The following is a 19,019-nucleotide window of genomic DNA, read 5'->3' as shown; positions in this document are numbered from 1 at the left end:
TTTCTTATCTTCCACAACGATTAGGACATTAATCTTCCAAGCGGTCGAAGCGCAGAAAACGCGTCCGAGGGGGCCGCGAGGCTTATTGGCCGACAAGAATCCCGCAGCGATGCAGATCCACGGTCGATCCGCATTCTCAAAGTTTGTGGCGCCGTGGGCTGGTACGCGCGTTCTGCATTCGTCTTGCACAAGCTACGTCGCAGCATCTGGTCAGTACGAAATACCAGGGTCCGGTTGTTCCGACGCTTCTTCCCTTCTTTTCTCCACCTTCGCCCCCCTATACGTCCTACTCTCCCGATGACGTGTTCGTCGCGTCTGGCCTTCTTTTACGCGTAGTGGCCACCGAGATGCGCAAGAAGGATGTCGTTGCGCAATTATTTTCGCATGATTCCGATCGGTCGACCAGATTAAGACCGCTGATGGAACGCAGCGTCGCGTCCGTTTGCGATCCGCGTTACGCAGCAAAACCGAATTCCCCGAGTCGGGGCCGATACGTGCGACTATGCGCCGCGACGCGGGCGACGGTACGATTCCGGGGCCGAATCTCGTCGCCACACCGGGACAAAGACGTAAACAGATGAAGAAATCCGAAAGGGAAGACGGCGGATCGTGTTCGGACGTCTGTCGATCATTGGCGATCGTTTTTGTTCAGGGCGCGTCCACTCTTACCTCGATGCCGCTCCATGTTCCGGTTATTAACGAAGTTATGAATGATATTGAACAGAAATTGGCGGCGCGATCGGTCGCACGGATGATAATTGAGGTTATTAAGGTTTTTGGCGAACGAGTTTCAGAACTACTCGGCTCGAATTAAACACGATTGTATGGAGGTTGCTGAAGGAAGAATTTTGGTTATTGAGTCCCTCGTCTTAAGGGTACATAGCGACTCGGATTATTTCTCATAACTATAACAAGTAACTACTTTTAAGGATTCAAACAAATTTTTTTCTTCGATCGTATTCTCATTAACTACTTGTCTTTAAAGATTCCTCTTGTCTTCCTTGATTCCTTGTCTTTAAAGAAGGTGTATGATATGCTTCGTAATGAGAACGGATTAATAATCATTAAGTTATCTTTCGATTTGCAATAACGATAGCAAAAATGTTTACTGAACTTTTTTTAACCGAAATGAAACAAAGTATAAGACACGTGTCGTCCGAATAATTATTATCGTATATGTACGTACAGTATCGATAGACAAAGCGTGGTCACAAGATCTTCGATGCAGGACTTTGATACGTACGGTAGTTGTCAGTTGTACAACAAAATCAGGCGCGTGTGCACGCGTGTTATGGAAGTGGTTCGCCCACTGCCACGGCTTGCTTTCAAAGCTTAGAAAGCTATCTATAGATCGGAGAAGCGCTTTCGACGATGTGGGTGGCAACCTTAGACCGTTCCACTCGATGATCTTATGAACGCAGAGAACCGTCAACGTACGGAAGTCGTGCGACCAGTCTATATCTTAGTCATTTACGAAATGTCACCGTAGCTGGATCAATAGTCCTACCGTACGATGTAAGCTTTATTGCACTTTACTACACGTGTTACTCAAACACTGACATTTGAGTATCTTGTTCAACCGCATATAAATTGTGGAACACGAAGACCGTTAACCTTTTAATTATATAGCTAAGAACGTTTCGCAGTTGTGATTTTTAAACTGCGCGAGTATACGTGTATCGACCACTGCAGTATCTTAATATAAAAATATTTTTATATGGTATTTAATTTGATTCGATATCCTTTTTGTAACATAAACATTCAAATGATACCTAGAAGATCTCTACTGAAAAACAAGTGTCTGAATCGTTTTGGAGACTATTAAATTACTTACTTGTATTTCTATTGCACTTATCTTTTTTCTTTTTCTTTGATGAAATTTCTCATTCGATGACATAAAATAATTTATTGCGTATGTATTTATATTAAAAGCTTTTCCTTTCATTGTTGCAGTTTGCATTGGAACCAATGGCCGCCTCTCCGTTCCGTCCAACAAGCAACATCACTATCGGAATCTTCGAGACCGGTACACCAACTGTACTTACGTCGACGGCAACCTGGAGATCACATGGCTCCAGAACGAGACTTTCGACCTCAGCTTTCTCCAGTATATACGGGAGGTCACCGGTTACGTGCTCATCAGCCACGTGGACGTCAAAAAGGTCGTTCTGCCGCGATTGCAGATCATACGGGGCAGAACTCTCTTCAAGCTTACCATTCATGACACCGAGTTCGCCCTATTCGTCACGATGTGTCAGATGCAGAACTTGGAGATGCCGGCTCTCAGAGGTAAACGAATCTTTCGATTTTCTCTTTTAATAAACGAAAACGTAATATTCGAGTTTCACTATGTCCTTCCATCTTCCTTCTTCCATCTTCCATCTCTGCCTTCTTTAGCCCTTACACTCTTAATTAATCATTTGCACTCGAGCTTTTTGCCGAAATATCGTCTGTGCCTGGGAGGAGCACTTCCAGTGTAAAGGGTTAACAAACCTGAAATCTCACCGATATGATACACCATAACTAAATCACACGTGTCGTTGCCAGATATCCTCAATGGCAGCGTGGGCATATACAACAACTACAACCTGTGCCACATCCAAAAGATCAACTGGGAAGAAATAATCACCGGTCCGAGTGCAACGTACTCCTACGTGTACAATTTCACGTCGCCAGAACGCGCCTGTCCGCCATGCGATAAGAGCTGCGAGCAAGGCTGTTGGGGCGAGGGGCCTGAGAACTGTCAGAAGTATTCCAAGACAAACTGTTCGCCTCAGTGTTGGCAGGGCAGGTGCTTCGGGCCCAATCCGCGGGAGTGTTGCCATCTTTTTTGCGCTGGTGGCTGCACAGGCCCGAAACAGAGCGACTGCATCGCCTGCAAGAACTTCTTCGACGACGGTGTATGCACCCAGGAATGTCCGCCCATGCAAAAGTAAGTAGATTGATCCCTATCTCTTTGATCCGTCGTGAACTATCTCGTTGTATTCTCCTCGCGAACCAGAACAAATTTGGATTGTGTTCGGATTTACATTTTGATTGACAAGTAAAATCGACAAATATCTAAATACGAAGTTTATCGTACTAATGGAATGTTTAGCATTTTTTAGAACGTTGCGCGTTATTGTCAACCTTGCTGCGGTTTTTCGCGCGGATTCGTATGTCCTGAATCCTAAATGATCAAATTGAAATGATAACATCAGACGCGATAGAAAAGTAAATGTTCTAATTCCGACATATATGATTAAAATAATAGAATCCACTGTTCAAATCTTTTGCATATCGTAAAAAACAATATCTTTACGTAAAGAATCTTCCCAACAATCCCCCCATAATGTCTTGTAACAATGATATGATATTTCGTGGCCTCTACATCCGAGCGAATAGTCAGAAACTATAAACGCAAGAATGGTCTATCAACCCGCGTTGATGTCCACGCGTTTCTTGGATTTACCACGCGTTTCGAACCCGGTAACGCGTTTTACAACAGTATCCTTATCATCGATAAATCTTTCCCGCTTGCCAATATCGATTTCCCGGTACGGTATCGTATAAGGAACACTCGCTAAAAAGTTGGAAACTCCCAAGTTTTATGACTTTGGCCGCACCGAGTAAGGATTACAACGATCGTTTCAGGTACAATCCTACGACGTACTCGTGGGAGGCTAATCCTGACGGGAAGTACGCGTATGGTGCAACCTGCGTGAGAAGGTGTCCAGAACACCTTCTGAAAGACAACGGAGCTTGCGTAAGATCTTGTCCGCCGAAGAAGAAGGCGTTGAACGGAGAATGCGTTCCCTGCGACGGACCTTGCCCAAAAACCTGCAAAGGCGTGGAGAAAGTACATTCCGGGAATATCGACAGTTTCAAGGACTGCACCATCATCGAAGGATCGATCACGATTCTGGACCAAAGCTTTCAAGGATTCCAACACGTGTATTCGAATTTCAGTTTCGGCAAGCGTTACGAGAAAATGCATCCGGACAAGTTGGAGGTGTTCAGCACGTTGAAGGAGATCACAGGGTTTTTAAATATCCAAGGGGACCACAAGGATTTCGAGAATTTATCGTACTTCCGGAATCTGGAGGTGATAGGTGGAAGAACCTTGACGGAATACTTTGCATCATTGTACGTGGTGAAAACGTCATTGGTCTCGTTCGGACTCAGCTCTCTCAAGAAGATCTATTCCGGATCGATAGCGATATTGGAAAACAAGAATCTGTGTTACGCGCAAAGTATCAATTGGACTAGAATCAAAAAATCATCGGAGCATGAGAGCCTGTTATCGAACAATCGGAACGAAAGCGAATGCAGTGAGTGTTACTTACTACTTATTACTTTCTAATCCATTAAATGAATAGTAGAATATAGTTTATACTTGCAGCGTTTAAATTTCAAGAATTATCGTGTTGCGTAGTAATTTGCGTAATATTGGAAATATTTTATTTATATATTCATATACTTTCCATTACGTAAACCTTCGCACGATTTATTCTAGCAATGCCTACTCAGCTTCTGATAATTCCCAAGATGAAACAATACCGATATTATACGACTTTATAATATAAATATATATTATATACAAATACCTTGTACGATTACAGTAAAAGATGGACTAATATGCGACGAGCAATGTTCCGACGAAGGTTGTTGGGGGCCCGGTCCGGCACAGTGTTTATCCTGTAAGAACTTCATTCTAGGAAACGATTGCATTCAAGACTGCACCGCGCCAGGGTAAGATTAATCTCGAACATATGCAAAAATACTTTATAAATTCATATCAATTGTATCGTACTGTAAATAACACATTTCTGTATATCAAATTTGCCTACCTCAGATTGTGGATCGAAGGTAAACTGCAAATACCTGAGAAGGCTTTAACTTTCTGCTTCACGTGCGCACGCTTTCGCTCTCTTTCCATGTATATTACTTTGTTTTCCCTTATTTGGCTGCCCAAGGGACAAATAATTCAAAGAAACTCATACCATTATCTAGAATTTATCGAGCGGATGAGAAGACCTGCAAGGTGTGTCACGAGGAGTGCGATGGCTCTTGCACAGGACCGAATGCCGAGCACTGTAAGAAATGCAAACACGCCCGAGATGGACCGTACTGCGTGCCAGAGTGCCCATCCTCGAAGTATTATGACAACGGTCTGTGCAAAAGTTGTCACGAAAACTGTGTGGGTGGTTGCGACGGCCCTGAAAACAACATAGGCCCTAATGGATGCCACAGCTGCGATAAGGCGATCATAAACGGCAATTGTCTGCAGAAAAAGGAACCCTGTCCTGACGGTAGGTGATCTTCCATTTATTTCGTCTCCATAAGAGCGAACTGGAATCTCAGTTCACCAAATTCCTTGTACTTAAAATTGTAATTTCACCTTTAAGCGATTTAAATAAAAATTTTCGCGTAACCGACATTTCATTGACGGAACAAAAATTTTGTTCAAATAAATAAAATTCATACGAACTCAGTTCTAGCAGTAACTTAATATTCTACGATTTTAATAAGTTCAATTTGTCGTTTCTAACTTTTTCATTCGCAGTTTTCTTGTAACCTTTTAAAATGCGTCTTATAACTGAATACGATGAAAAATCTTATAAATGTACTTATGACTTTCAATTTGAAATATTAAATAATAAAAGTGGGTAATCCTGTGAAAATGTCTTTTCTCGGTACCAAGTTTGTTGGACTTCGTATATGTTATATGTAAGGGTGGGTAATATGCGGTTTGTACGAACCGTAAGACGATCGTCTACTTGTCCTCTACGACTTACCAACATCGGAATTCGACAAAATTGAAATTGAAACCCCCTTTGCTACATAATTATTTAATTTTGAATACATATGTCTAGAGAACATTTTTACGTGCAAAAATGTTATAAGATTCAGTAACTTAACAGAAATTGTTCTGTTAAAGGGTATTACTACGAGTGGGTGAGTCCTCAAGAGCAAGGACCACTGAAACCACTTGCAGGCAAGGCTGTTTGTCGCAAATGTCACTCTCGCTGCAAGAAGTGCACGGGATACGGTTTCCACGAGCACGTGTGCCAAGAATGTACAAAGTATAAGAGGGGTGAACAGTGCGAAGACGAGTGTCCCGCGGATCATTTCACGGATGCCGATACTCAACTTTGTATACCATGCTACAGCGAATGTCGAGGATGTTTTGGACCGGGCCCAAATCAATGTTACAAATGTCGAAACTACAAGATCTACATTGTAAGTGATATACTGATTTTCAGTAAACGCAAATTTTACAGAGTATAAATTTTTAATCCAATGAAGAAGAAGACTTGGATTTACGAAAATTCTATCAAATGTAAACTGGTCTTCGAATGTATCATCGAAGTCTACTTTCTCGTTCCAGGACGGAGATACAGATGGAAACACCACGTCTTTCAACTGCACGGAAACCTGTACTCCCGAATATCCGCACAAGATCTTCAATCCAGACAGTGAACCGTACTGTTCACTGGAAACTGTGGGTTTAGTAGAAAACGAACTTCAACCAGCTATCTTAGCAGGCGTTGCGATATTCGCTCTAGTGTTCCTCATAATAGCGGCCATAATCATGTACTTCTGGCGTGTACGAGCAAAAGCCAAAGAAAACACTGTGAAAATGACAATGGCTCTGACCGGCTTGGACGACAACGAACCTCTTCGTCCAACTGGCGTGAAACCAAATCTAGCGAAATTACGTATAATTAAAGAAGAAGAGATGAGAAAAGGTGGAATTCTAGGTTACGGTGCTTTCGGTAACGTTTATAAAGGAGTTTGGGTGCCAGAAGGGGAGAACGTGAAGATTCCAGTGGCTATAAAAGTCTTGCAAGGTAATGGTACAGGAGCGAATACCTCGAAGGAATTCCTCGACGAGGCTTACATCATGGCTAGCGTGGAGCATCCGAATCTACTTCAGTTGCTAGCTGTTTGCATGACGTCGCAAATGATGCTAGTGACCCAATTGATGCCTTTAGGCTGTTTGCTCGATTTCGTGCGGAGATTTAAGGACAAAATTGGCTCGAAAGCGTTGCTAAATTGGTGCACCCAAATTGCCAGAGGGATGGCTTACTTGGAAGAAAGAAGATTGGTTCATCGAGACCTTGCGGCTCGCAACGTTCTTGTGCAAACACCTAACTGTGTCAAGATTACCGATTTCGGATTAGCCAAGCTATTGGACATCAACGAAGAACAATATAAAGCTGCCGGTGGAAAGATGCCGATCAAGTGGCTGGCCTTGGAATGCATTCAACATCGAGTTTTCACTCATAAATCGGATGTTTGGGCTTTCGGCGTGACCATTTGGGAGGTTCTTACCTATGGCGGGAGACCCTACGAGAATGTGCCTGCCCGAAACGTGCCAGAATTATTGGAAAAAGGCGAAAGGTTACCTCAACCGGCCATATGTACGATTGACGTGTATATGATTATGATTAAATGTTGGATGTTGGACGCTGAGTCAAGGCCTAGCTTCAAAGAACTGGCGGAAGACTTTGCGAAGATGTCTAGAGATCCTGGCCGATATCTTGCTATCAAGGGCGACAAATACATGAGGCTACCTTCGTATACACTGCAGGTTGGTAAAGTCCACTTAATGTTTTTTTAATTCATTCTTTGTATATAATACAGAAAGAGTCGATGTCATTCCAGAACACTTCTCTTTACTACAAAAATTTCTAAATGGACGCTTATTTCTAACTAATTATTGTTCGTCGTAACAAGGGCGGTAAATAATTGAGATTTTGTTGTTAGGACGAAAAGGAGATGATACGAAATCTTGCATCAGCCATGGACGGTCCAGAAGCCTTGGTAGACGCTGATGAGTATCTACAACCGAAATCAAGGGCTCCCATCCCACCAGGACTTTCAGCATCCAGTACTTCCGGCTCTCCGCCAAATACACCCATGAAAGCTTGCTGGCCAAATGGAAAACCCCTAGCCACCGATTCACCCACGCCTCAGAACCAACAAAACTTAGACAGAGAGTTGTTGAGGTATGGCGCTAATCACAGAAACGGAAATATATCGCACGAACCAGGAAACTCCGGTCAACACGGGCATTACGCGCCTGCGAATGGTCATTGCGGACACATCGTGGGCACGGACACTACTAGTTCGAGATATTGCTCGGACCCGTTGAAGATGATCGTTGTGAGAGGTGAGTTGATTACTCGACGAGTTTAAATAAATGGAATTTTATAATATGGTAGAACTAATATTTTGTAAAATAAAAAGAAATTTAAATGAATCGATGTCAAAGATTAATTTCATTTTTGTTTACTTAGATTGCGATGTGACAGACGACTGTTTCGACGGCGAAATAAATTCTGCGCATCAGCAGGCTCAAGTAGGTAATCTCAAGCTCGACTTGCCATTAGACGAAGATGATTATTTGATGCCATCGCCGCAATTGCCAACGAATACAACGCAATACATGGATCTCATAGGTGACTCCAAACCTACGGGTAAGCACGAAACACTTTCTCTAAATCACTTAAATAAAAATACTTATTCTTCCCAAACAATTATAATACGTTCATATATATCCGCGAAACAATTCTCAAGTTACATTATCGTTTCTAGAAATGGAACCAAAGCGAGTCAACAACGGTTACCGAAAGTATCCTGAATTTCTAACTATTCAAGGGAAAACGTCGTTAGATAATCCTGAGTATATAATGTCCCAAGACGAAGGACCATTAACCCCGCAAACTTTAGGTATTCCGACGCCTGATCTGGAAAAGGTTCTAACGAACGGAACATTTGGTTCTCAAGTGAGACAAAGGAGTTCGGAAGAAGAATCTGACCATGAATACTACAACGATTTCGATCGCCTGGAACGGGAATTGCAGCCGCTAAAACCCCTTAGGAAGAACGAGACGACCGTTTGATTCCTAAAACTTACATCGAATAAGGACTGTTCCGTTAAGGTTCCAAGGTAGAATCGGAAAGCCGGTGTCATTCGATCGTCCGTTGATCTCAAACGCAACGGGTGATAGCATGAACATAGAATGGCGGACGAGCCCGGCTCCTCGTATTCGAGGAAACTACACAGTGTACTTAGAAAAGACACTTCGCTGGAAAGTGCCGTGTTTGATTGTGATTAGACGTAAAACGTGTGAAACTGTGCTAATTTTCCTTCTTAACGAGTTGACTGTCGCGAACGAATAAAATATATGTCTCGCGCCTTATAAACTGTAAAATCGTTGTTGAGCGCGTGTACGATAAACAAGTAGTGCAAAGTTAATCTTAATGTGCCATTCACGGTGGCTTGTAAATAAAGAAAAAAGAAGTACTGTCTACCATTTCTACAAGGCTACTAAAAGTTTAGGGAAACGACGTGCAGTAAATGGCATAAACAATTGTTACTTTCCTATCTCCGTCTTCGATTTCTAACGCTATCTTTGATGGCTCACTTTAATGGCTCACTTTGATGGCTCACTTTGATGGTTCATCGTGTTCTTTTATTTTGTTGACTCGTTTTACGCATGTTTGTTAGAAACTTTTATATTAAAATGTCGAAGCACAGAGGATTATATGAAAGCGCGAAGGTGGACACGTATCTTTCAAAATTACCCGCTACTCTTGTCTTTTATTCCCTAAAACTGGAATTGTGTGTGTAAATTCAATTGGATCTCTATTTTATGCGATCGAGCACGTATCATAAGATGCACATCGGGGCCGTTCAGAAATTCGAGACACGTAACGAATATTCAGACCGCCTCGTGGCGCGGAACATCTGTGCGGTTCGCCCCTTGACTGTGATAAAAAACGTTCTGTTATTACTCGAGGACACTTAAAAGGAACATCTCAATCGTTTATCGATCTATCTTTGCTTCCCTTCTTCTTATATATCGCAGTAAGCTACGACAGTACAACGAATTGTCCTAATTTACTGCTTAAATGGTAATAAGTTTCCGAGTTGCAAGCGAAGATCGACCGGAATCCAGGGATTCGTCGAGGTAAAATCGAACGAAACACTTGAGAAGACAACGAAGGAAGATTTAGACGCTTGCCGTTTCCTAGGATTCTTGTCTCGCGGCTCTACTTAAATGTTTAACGATGCCCTATATTTTTTTATGCCATCGCCTTTTGTACATGGGACCAATGAAATTGGCCTCGGCCAGAGCGCACGGAAGTATCTCGATTTTTTATGTAGGAACGCGTCTGTGTAAATAGATTAGTGGTTAGCGCGTAAGATATTCTACATACGTAGAAAACGGAAAGTACTTGAGTAAACTAAGTAATCTGTATCTGTTTTTCTTTTCGAGTATAAAACGGACGAAAAAAGAAACGGACGTAGACGAAATAACTAAAAGCGCAGCGCCGGTATGCGAATTATACGGGGTTACGCTGTGCCGCGTAATCATAGGATTAGGACGTGCCATGTTATGTACAGGGAACGCTAGAGAGAAAAAAAGAAATAAAAAATGATGAACACGTTTCATTGACAGGAAATTCGTGTTAAATCAAAATTTTGAAAATCGGAAAATGAATGATTCGAGGCAATGCGTTCGTTTAGCAGGAAAAGCGTGTATGAATGTGTACGAGACCTCGATCTCATTCGTGACGATACGAGTAATAAAATGAAATTTGTAACGAGTTTCTGTAATGAAATGGGACCGAGTTTCAGAAATAAAAATTGTCTAATCTAATATACGACATGTTTTTCACAACAATACAATTGCACGAATTTGTATCCTCGTTACACACGAAATGCATGCCTTTACCCTTAAGAATGATAAGCCAATACGTATCGTGTACATTGCGTTAATCGTTATTAATGGTTACGTTATTGATTTCTCATCTGTAATATATTATATGTGTAATGATTGCGTTGCCGAGCAGATCAACGTGTACCTCGAGAAACGTGTACACGTCCATTTTCGATACTCCCGTCGGAAAAAAAGGAAAAATGAGAAAACGTGTTTCTCCATATGCTTCTACCTATATTGTTCCCGTCTCTATGATTCCGTGTAAAACAAGTGTGAATTTGAAATTGTACAATACCGTTCGATAACCGGGATAAAATAGCTGCGAGAAATTGCATTTGCCATTCGGTTGTGGACATAGAACTTATAAAAGTTTATAATATCATTATATATCGTAAAGAAATTATTGTAATAAAGAACCATCATCATTCTTACGAAACCTGACGATTATGTTCTCTTTCTTCATCCCGTTTGACAATGATACTGTCTCGAAAAAACAATGAAAATGTTTTCAAATAAGACACGTGTAACTGTATCTTTATCTTTTGTGTTCTTATATTGTTATATGTTTAGCAAATTAATTATCTTAATTAATTATTTATTTGTCCGTCAACAAGGAAACACGGATTCTGCTATGTAATAAGCGCTTTTATGATTCGACATAAATAAACGGAAGTGTATATCGTCGAAAAAAAGTCTTCATCGAATTCATTGGATTATTTATCGAAAATACACAACTTGCAACATGGAAACAATAAGTGATCCTTATCAGAGACATCTTTTCGACGATAATTCTATATTTAATGTCTACAATGAAGAATCAACAAACTTAACAGTCGGTGTTCCCGGTCCTGACTTACTCCAAAACTGTGTAGAAATTATGAAAAAAGTCACAGATCATCGCTTGGTAAAAACTTAATACATTACTTACTACATTACACGTTTTAATACGTTTTATTGTTAATATACAAATATTTTATTGTTAATATACGTTAAAATATATTTCGTTGTAGAAAGAAGAAAAGAAAGAAGGAAAGTATTATCTGTTTCAATATGGCATCACAGCAGACTTATGGGAGTGTCGTGAAGAATTGGCGAAATTTTTGAGCAGACGTTACAGCGATCCTGTGAAACGAGAAAATTTAATTTTAACATGCGGAGCTTCGCATGGCTTACAACTTTTATTAAATACCATTCTTTCACCAAACGGGATAATTTTTGTAGAAGAAGTTACTTACATGTCAGCATTAGATGCTTTCGGACAATTTCCATTAATGAAAATAGTCGCAGGTACAATCATAACGAGCTTATTTTCTTCTCGGTCGAATAATAATCAATGTCTGTATGTAAAATTATGTTTAAAAGACGAAAATCATATTTTAGCATATCTAATCGGCATATTTAATCAGGCTGGTACCATCCTATAAATCTTTGGTCATGTCTTGATTAGAATAAAATTATATCAATCGAGACATATTTAATATTTTTTTGATTTGTCATCGATTGTTTTTTGTTAACTACGTAATAACATAAAAAACTAAATAATGAAAAAATATTTCCAATATAGTACCGATGAAGAACGATATGGTAGATTTAGATGAATTTGAAAAAATAATTGTGGAAGAAAAATGCAATGGTAATTTTTTAACAAATGAGCAAAAAATATTCTGGGTTATGTTTTATACGATTTCCACTTTTCATAATCCGACTGGATCAACTTTACCACCTGGTAAGTTACAATTGATACGTCTTATCAAAATCTATTAAAAATTCCAGATGTGGCTTTAATCCTCCTCTTTTTAATAGAAAATTGTAAGCGTCTTGTTGAAATAGCAAGAAAAAGTTCTATATTAATAGCTTGTGACGATGTATATAATTTACTGTATTATGGGGACGGTTTACCGCCACATCGATTATTTTGCTATGATAAAAAACGGATCCTGGGTATGAAGCTGGCAATATTGTATCAAATGGATCGTTTTCAAAAATTTTTTCTCCCACACTTCGCTTTGGATGGATTGAATGTAGTCCACGAATTACTAAAATCTTTAAACTTTCGTAAATATGACACTTATTTTTTATTCTACTTTTTTCATTTCATCAAGTATCAAACACAACAAGTATTAATTATGAAATTTAAACACAAAAAATTTCTAAAGATTTTTTAGCATGTACTGCTGTTTTAACTCTTATATGTAAATATTCTATCTAGAGGAATCTTGTGCAATGGTGGCGCAGTTAAGCATTACGTTTCCGGTGTTGTTACAAGTTTACTACAACTAAATCTTCAAGATAATTATCTCGATAAATTAACTCAAATATATAAGGTATATTTTCTAAACTAAACTGAAATATCTAAAATTATTGTTTTCTGTATAACATTGAAATATCCATCCTTCCACAATTACATTTATTAAGATATAAATTTATATAAATAATAACGAAAGGTATATTTAAAAATGTACGTAAAACACACAGCTAAAAAATAACTAAGTATATTTTACACAGGAACGGCTATCAATATTATGTAATGTATTGGACTACTATTTACCACGATGCTGTTCATATAAAAGACCAAAAGGTGGTTACTTTGTATGGACTCATCTTCCTTTAGGTAATATATTTTCATCTAAAATTTTCTATTATGATTATTATTATTATCATGAAGAAAATTTCTAATATATGAAAATATAATTTATTTGTAGAAATAAATGCCACCGATTTTATTCAATGGTGTCAGAAAAAATACAAAGTATCCGCCATACCAGGGATACTATTCTCATATTCAGGGAAATCTCATAATTATCTTCGACTTAGCATAAGTTTTCATAGAAAAGAAGTTTTAGAAACTGCTACAAAATCACTTTGCGAAGCTCTTCTAGACTATGTTAGAAAAAATATTAACTATAAATGAACTATACTATATAAATGGAAAATGGCAATTTTCTAAGTCCAGTTATGTTAATGGTTAATCAATATTACAAAAAATATATTGTCCTGCATGTAGTAAAAAAATAGAATTATAAAATAGAATAGCGATGTCAACTTCTTATTTTTTATAAAAATACCATTTAATCATCAATAATTTTATTTAGTTATTCCATATTAGTTTCAAGAAATTGTTATAAACATGATTTAAAATGATGCAATGATATAAAGTACATCAACAATATAGATGACAATAATGTTTACTACACTATGAATAGCACATGTTTACAACCATGCACTTGAAATTTTTATGATTCACCTAAAAGTTCTTTCTGTTTTGCTTTCAACAATTCTTCTGCTTTATCTACATATTGTTTTTGTAGAGCACTTATATAACTTTCAGCTTTAAATGTTAAATCTTTTGGTAAACCTTCTTTTTTTTTCAAGTTTTTAATATGTTCATTTCTTATATCACTAATAATATTTTTGCATTTAACAAAATATTGTTTTGCTGTTTTTGCCAAACTTTCCCTATGTTCTTTTGTGACTCTATAAAATTTTATAACATTAATACTAGACAAAAACAACACAAATTATGCATTTAATATTAACGGAACTTACTTAGGTAATGGAACGTAAATTGTTGTACCATCTTGTTGTGGATTTAAATTCATATTCGATTTTGATAAAGCTTCTAGAATATTTGGGATTATTTGTGGAAATGCAGATGCATTGAGCAATATCATATTAGGTTTCCGACTAATATCTACAAGCTCTTCAAGATTATGTTCTTCATCTTCGAATGTTATAGTCAACTCTTCAACAGCACCTACTCTTGTACGTACAGCTAAGTTTTTTACCATTTCATCTTTATATTTTTCAATTGCTCCATTAAATTGTGACATCATACGTTCTACCTTTACAATATCAGATATTTCATTAAGATTAACATGTACCACTGATTTTTTATTGCTAGGTCGGTCTTTATTTTTTAACAATATATCGCCAGTAAAAAACTTATTTATATTATAGAATTTGGGTGAAAAATCATACAAATTAGTACGTGTATTTGTTGATCTAAATGACATTAAAACATTTCTGGAACCTTCCAAGTAATGTAAACATCTGGCATGTTTTGATATAATTTTCAATTCTATAATGCAAGTTCTCAAAAAGCTCAAATTCATTATTGCTTGAATACTTAATTAACGTTATGCTTTTATGCACTCTTCTCTGCTTATATACATATAACAATTTGCATTAATTATTAACAAGACAACAAAATTTCACTGTAGCCAATGCTGAAACTGTTATTAAATACTAAGACGACTAAGTAAGGTTAGAAACCAGTACACTGCACCATACACATAATAGGTAATTTTTTATAAAACTGTGATACTTTAAATTCAAATATTAAGGACTATACATAGTTGAAATGCGTCAACAATATTCTAGTGTATGTTATATGTATTATATTATATTAGTATATTTATATATATATATATATATTAGTATATATATTAGTATATATATTAATATATTTTATAAAGAGTACAAATTTTTATTTAGCGTATGTTATTTTATATAATTTTATGCAAAATATATTAATATCAAATGTTCGTAGTATTGATATGTAGCAATAATACGATGAATATTACACTTAATGTTTCTAAAATTTGGATATTATTCGTTTATATTATTTCATTACAATAAGCCTTAATTAGTTTGAGAACACTCTCCTAGAATGTATGTATACTTGTGTTGGCAATAAACTATTTTAAATAGAATTTTCAATTATGTTCAGTTTTCTTTCAATTATGTTAATATTGAAAATTCTTGAAATAATATTATCAGATGTTAGCAAATATTAACTTCATGAACTTTCTCATATATATTTATGTGAATTGAAATAAATTTTATTTCGTTTTACATAATGATCGGTTTTTATGTTCATTTACTTCCATTTGCTTATTTCTAACGTCTGTGTTTACTCCTAATCGTCCTTTAATCGTTTAATTGTCCTTTCTAGTACATTCGTTATTCGTTAGTTTTCTTTTGTACCTTATATGTTGTGATTGTATTAATTATAAAATAAATTTTATTTTCAACTACTCAATTGTGAACAAATCATGAAGATAAAAGCTGTACTTTCCCGGTCTATTAGATTTTCATATGAACCTCTTTTTCTCGAATGTTTATCTATGATCGTGTAATCGGGACTTCCTGTACTTTGACTGGTACGTACTCAAGAATAATAATAATAATTGTTAAGGGAATAGGAAAGAGTGAAGTTCGTTTCGTGTTTAAAAGTTTGTGTGTCAGTATAAAGTGATTAATAGAATTTGTACAACACATAGAGTTACTATTGTAATCAATTTATCGTTAAATGGTAATTATTCTTGATTAAATATGTTATATTATAAATTTGAATATATTTTTATTGAAAAATACTTCACCCTTTCTAGATATATATAAATTTTTACAGCATGTTTAGATTTAGTAATTTTCTTTCTTTTACAGACAACATATAGTAAATAAAAAAGTGATACATTAATGTTACTGATTGGAGAGAATTATAATATAGATACAAATTGTTAAGAATAGGATAGATAAATTTGCAACAATCTATAATGGACAAAACACCAGTATCTATTTTACATGAAATAATGGCGAAAAATCTAGTAACGCCTAATTATGAGCTTATACATGACGGGGGAGGCACACATATAAATACTTTTACATATCGGGTAACGTGTGAAGGTCTTACTGCTACTGGTATTGGACGTTCTAAAAAGGATGCAAAGCATGAAGCTGCAAAGGCAATGTTAGAAGCTATTGCAGCACATAGAGGTTATCTACAATTACCAGCATCGCCAGCACAATCTTCTGTAAGAACCCCTTTACCACCAACAATTCCTGAGGTAAAAAGAACTCCACCAGATGAACCATTTATTAATGCAGTTGGTGCTTTACAAGTAAGTTATGTTTATTTACCTCTACTTTGTATCAGTACAATAATATTTATGTGCATATTATTGTAGGATTTATGTATTGAAAACAATTTACAAGAACCTAAGTATAAACAGATTAATGAGGTTGGGCCTCCACACGCAAAAATTTTTAGTATTCAATGTACAGTAACAACTTTTAAGGAAACTGGTATTGCAAGGACAAAAAAACAAGCTAAACAGGAGGCTGCTAAAAAGATGTTAGATAAAATAAACGAATTGACAAATGGCTTACACGTCGGAACTAATAAAGAATTAGACGAAAGGAAAGATTATAGTCAAATTGCTAAAGCTCGATATCCTGCACTTTCAAGGTTACCCGCATCTAGAAAAATTAACTTAGGTGTTAAGATATCAGAGTATCATTTACAGTTTAAGAATTTGTTTGATACTGAAATGCAGAAAGAACTAACTGAAAAATTAACATCTATTATTCCACGAAATGAAAATTATATTTCTGAAGAATTTGTAGAAGATCTGCTAAACAAATTACAAGATGTCTTGGCAATCATAGGGTTAGATATAACAACTTCAGTATTCCCTTCAGTTACAGAGAAGATTGTTGTAACCATGAGAATAGATACATCTCCTAGTATTGTTGAATTTGCAGTAGGAGCTACAAAAGCAGACGCTGAAATGCATACAATAATAAAATTGATTAAAAATTTGATACTTCTTTTAAAATAAGGATAGAATAACTATACATAAAATAAATAAATTTCAAAATATTTGTGTCAAAGAATATGTTTATATTGGAAGAATAATCGTGTAACTTTTTTTTTAATATATTGTAATATCTTAAAATTAGATATCAGCTAAGCTTGTTATATCAATTAAACAATTTCTATGAGAGAGAGAGGGAGAGAGAGAGAGAGAGAGAGAGAGAGAAGTGAGGGTTTATTATTATAGATCCTATTTCAAGTAAGAAACATTTATCTAATTTTCACTTCTGTTACAAAATAGTATAAGCTATATGTGGGTGAGATACTCTATAATATATAATAGTGTATCACTTTATATATATACGTAAATATATAATATTTATGTAGTATACCACATAATTGTTACATAAATTAATAATTTAGTATATTATATACAATTTTCATTTTTCAGGTAGTTTGCGACAATTTGCTAAAGAAATGTTTTCAACAAAACTTAGCTAGTTTCGAGTCTGCTACATACTCAATATCAAAAACGTCCAAGAAAGTTTCTTTCCAATAAAAAAATCAAGGTTACGTTAACTTTATTAAATGGCACTTTATATTTTGGATTTTATAGAGTTTTAGCTGATATTAACATGAATTCAATAGCTTACTATACAATAACCTTGAGATGACCGAATTCAGAAATTTATATGCAATATACAGTTGTAGTTCATTGTAATATGTAATATGAAATTGTATTATTGATATCGTTGGATTTACTCGATAAATTTATTAGTTTGGTAGTTTTAGTCTTATTTTGAATATATAATTTGATCAAAGTAATATAATTTTCCTTACTATTATATTCCTATTGATTTAATCTAAATTTCAAAATTCAAGATTATCTCAAGATCATAGCGCGATAGGCCATTGAATTTGTCTATCTTATCGTCAGAGTCTGTGAAACCCAAAATATAAGGTGCTATTTAAAAAGCCTCTTTATTGAAAAAAATTTTTCTTGGATATTTTTGATATCTAAGTATATAGCAGACCCAAAACTAATTTTTATTCAAAACATTTCTTTGACAAATTATAGGAAACTGCCTGAAAAATGATGGATAATCTCAGAGTATATACTTTGTATGTACAAATACTTGTCTTATTTGAAATTATTAAATATTATGAAAAGGGTATTCGAATAACATTAATTGTTCTATTTAAAATTATTAAATATGATGAGCAGAATTTGAAATATGAAAATATAAACATCTATCCTCTATCAAGATGTAAGGTATAAAACCTGAACAATAATTATTATATCACAGGTTATATTGTTATATTATATTTTCTTCTTCTTTTTTTGCAGAATCTTAAACTTTCGTTCCGAAAAGACCAAGATGGATGTAAACAAGTAGTTTATATATTTTTTGAGAATTATTAGTCAAATGTTGTATATTACTATTTACCTTCCATGCTAATATCGTTTATCTGATAATTAATTCAGAAGACAAATCAAATCATTAAGGCCTGAAGGATGTTGTATGTATATATCATATCGCATTGGAATACAAATATGTTCATTTTACAATTAAGTTATACAAATCTTTAATCTTTATAATTTGTAATCCAAATTTTTTTATTTCTTTTATATAAAATTTTATATAAAATCAGGCTGTAAAATAAATGGTAAGAATGATAAAAATTTAATAAAAAATATTTTGAAGCAG

At 35.8% G+C, this 19,019-nt stretch overlaps 4 protein-coding genes across 9 annotated transcripts in view; 3 read left to right on the top strand and 1 right to left on the bottom strand.

Moving 5' to 3' along the window:
* LOC100740344 (epidermal growth factor receptor) overlaps window positions 1-11,152 on the top strand; it is a 174,899-nt gene extending 163,747 nt beyond the window's left edge. For all 4 annotated transcript variants that reach the window (XM_012387011.3, XM_012387009.3, XM_012387007.3 and 1 more), the window contains 10 exons: window positions 1,954-2,289; window positions 2,548-2,932; window positions 3,634-4,310; window positions 4,602-4,731; window positions 4,993-5,291; window positions 5,921-6,222; window positions 6,371-7,576; window positions 7,753-8,158; window positions 8,286-8,465; window positions 8,584-11,152. In XM_012387011.3, coding sequence (XP_012242434.1) covers window positions 1,954-2,289; window positions 2,548-2,932; window positions 3,634-4,310; window positions 4,602-4,731; window positions 4,993-5,291; window positions 5,921-6,222; window positions 6,371-7,576; window positions 7,753-8,158; window positions 8,286-8,465; window positions 8,584-8,891 — 4,229 coding nt within the window. In that variant the 3' untranslated portion in view covers window positions 8,892-11,152. The remainder of the gene's footprint in view (window positions 1-1,953; window positions 2,290-2,547; window positions 2,933-3,633; window positions 4,311-4,601; window positions 4,732-4,992; window positions 5,292-5,920; window positions 6,223-6,370; window positions 7,577-7,752; window positions 8,159-8,285; window positions 8,466-8,583) is intronic.
* A 240-nt stretch (window positions 11,153-11,392) lies between these two features.
* LOC100740221 (2-aminoadipate transaminase-like) lies at window positions 11,393-13,745 on the top strand. The gene is given in 8 exon segments (XM_012386970.3): window positions 11,393-11,619; window positions 11,726-12,002; window positions 12,280-12,441; window positions 12,519-12,641; window positions 12,644-12,770; window positions 12,925-13,039; window positions 13,221-13,326; window positions 13,418-13,745. Coding segments are annotated over 8 exon segments (1,281 nt in total). The 5' UTR covers window positions 11,393-11,457; the 3' UTR covers window positions 13,627-13,745.
* A 139-nt stretch (window positions 13,746-13,884) lies between these two features.
* Window positions 13,885-15,057, bottom strand: LOC100740100 (ribosome-recycling factor, mitochondrial). 2 transcript variants are annotated; one of them, XM_012387004.3, is made up of 3 exons: window positions 14,666-15,057; window positions 14,262-14,557; window positions 13,885-14,189 (listed from the first exon to the last, which is right to left on the bottom strand). In XM_012387004.3, the coding sequence occupies exons 1-3, from the start codon at window positions 14,825-14,827 to the stop codon at window positions 13,949-13,951; spliced, it is 699 nt and encodes a 232-aa protein (XP_012242427.1). In that variant the 5' UTR covers window positions 14,828-15,057; the 3' UTR covers window positions 13,885-13,948. The 2 variants fall into 2 exon arrangements, with proteins under 2 accessions (XP_012242427.1, XP_003490481.1); XM_003490433.4 differs by having other exon boundaries at window positions 14,262-15,050.
* A 588-nt stretch (window positions 15,058-15,645) lies between these two features.
* LOC100741912 (interferon-inducible double-stranded RNA-dependent protein kinase activator A) lies at window positions 15,646-17,451 on the top strand. Of its 2 annotated transcripts, XM_012387003.3 has the most exons (4): window positions 15,646-16,032; window positions 16,161-16,170; window positions 16,245-16,615; window positions 16,682-17,451. In XM_012387003.3, the coding sequence occupies exons 3-4, from the start codon at window positions 16,271-16,273 to the stop codon at window positions 17,333-17,335; spliced, it is 999 nt and encodes a 332-aa protein (XP_012242426.1). In that variant the 5' UTR covers window positions 15,646-16,032; window positions 16,161-16,170; window positions 16,245-16,270; the 3' UTR covers window positions 17,336-17,451. The 2 variants fall into 2 exon arrangements, with proteins under 2 accessions (XP_012242426.1, XP_012242425.1); XM_012387002.3 differs by lacking the exon at window positions 16,161-16,170 and having other exon boundaries at window positions 15,646-16,029.
* Window positions 17,452-19,019: the final 1,568 nt, after the last annotated feature.

This window comes from Bombus impatiens, unplaced genomic scaffold (genome assembly GCF_000188095.3).
Source record: "Bombus impatiens unplaced genomic scaffold, BIMP_2.2 scf_0442, whole genome shotgun sequence".
Classification (NCBI taxonomy): Eukaryota; Metazoa; Arthropoda; class Insecta; order Hymenoptera; family Apidae; genus Bombus; species Bombus impatiens.
This window is presented reverse-complemented; position numbering and strand designations above follow the sequence as displayed.

What these genes read in the sequence shown, in the direction of transcription:
- LOC100740100 (XM_003490433.4), bottom strand. Translation starts at nt 14,827, where the DNA reads ATGAATTTGAGCTTTTTGAGAACTTGCATTATAGAATTGAAAATTATA. An exon ending in ATTTACGTTCCATTACCTAA is followed by an intron (nt 14,190 to 14,261) that starts GTAAGTTCCGTT and finishes AAAATTTTATAG; the next exon opens with AGTCACAAAAGAACATAGGG.
- LOC100741912 (XM_012387002.3), top strand. Translation starts at nt 16,271, where the DNA reads ATGGACAAAACACCAGTATCTATTTTACATGAAATAATGGCGAAAAAT. An exon ending in ATGCAGTTGGTGCTTTACAA is followed by an intron (nt 16,616 to 16,681) that starts GTAAGTTATGTT and finishes ATATTATTGTAG; the next exon opens with GATTTATGTATTGAAAACAA.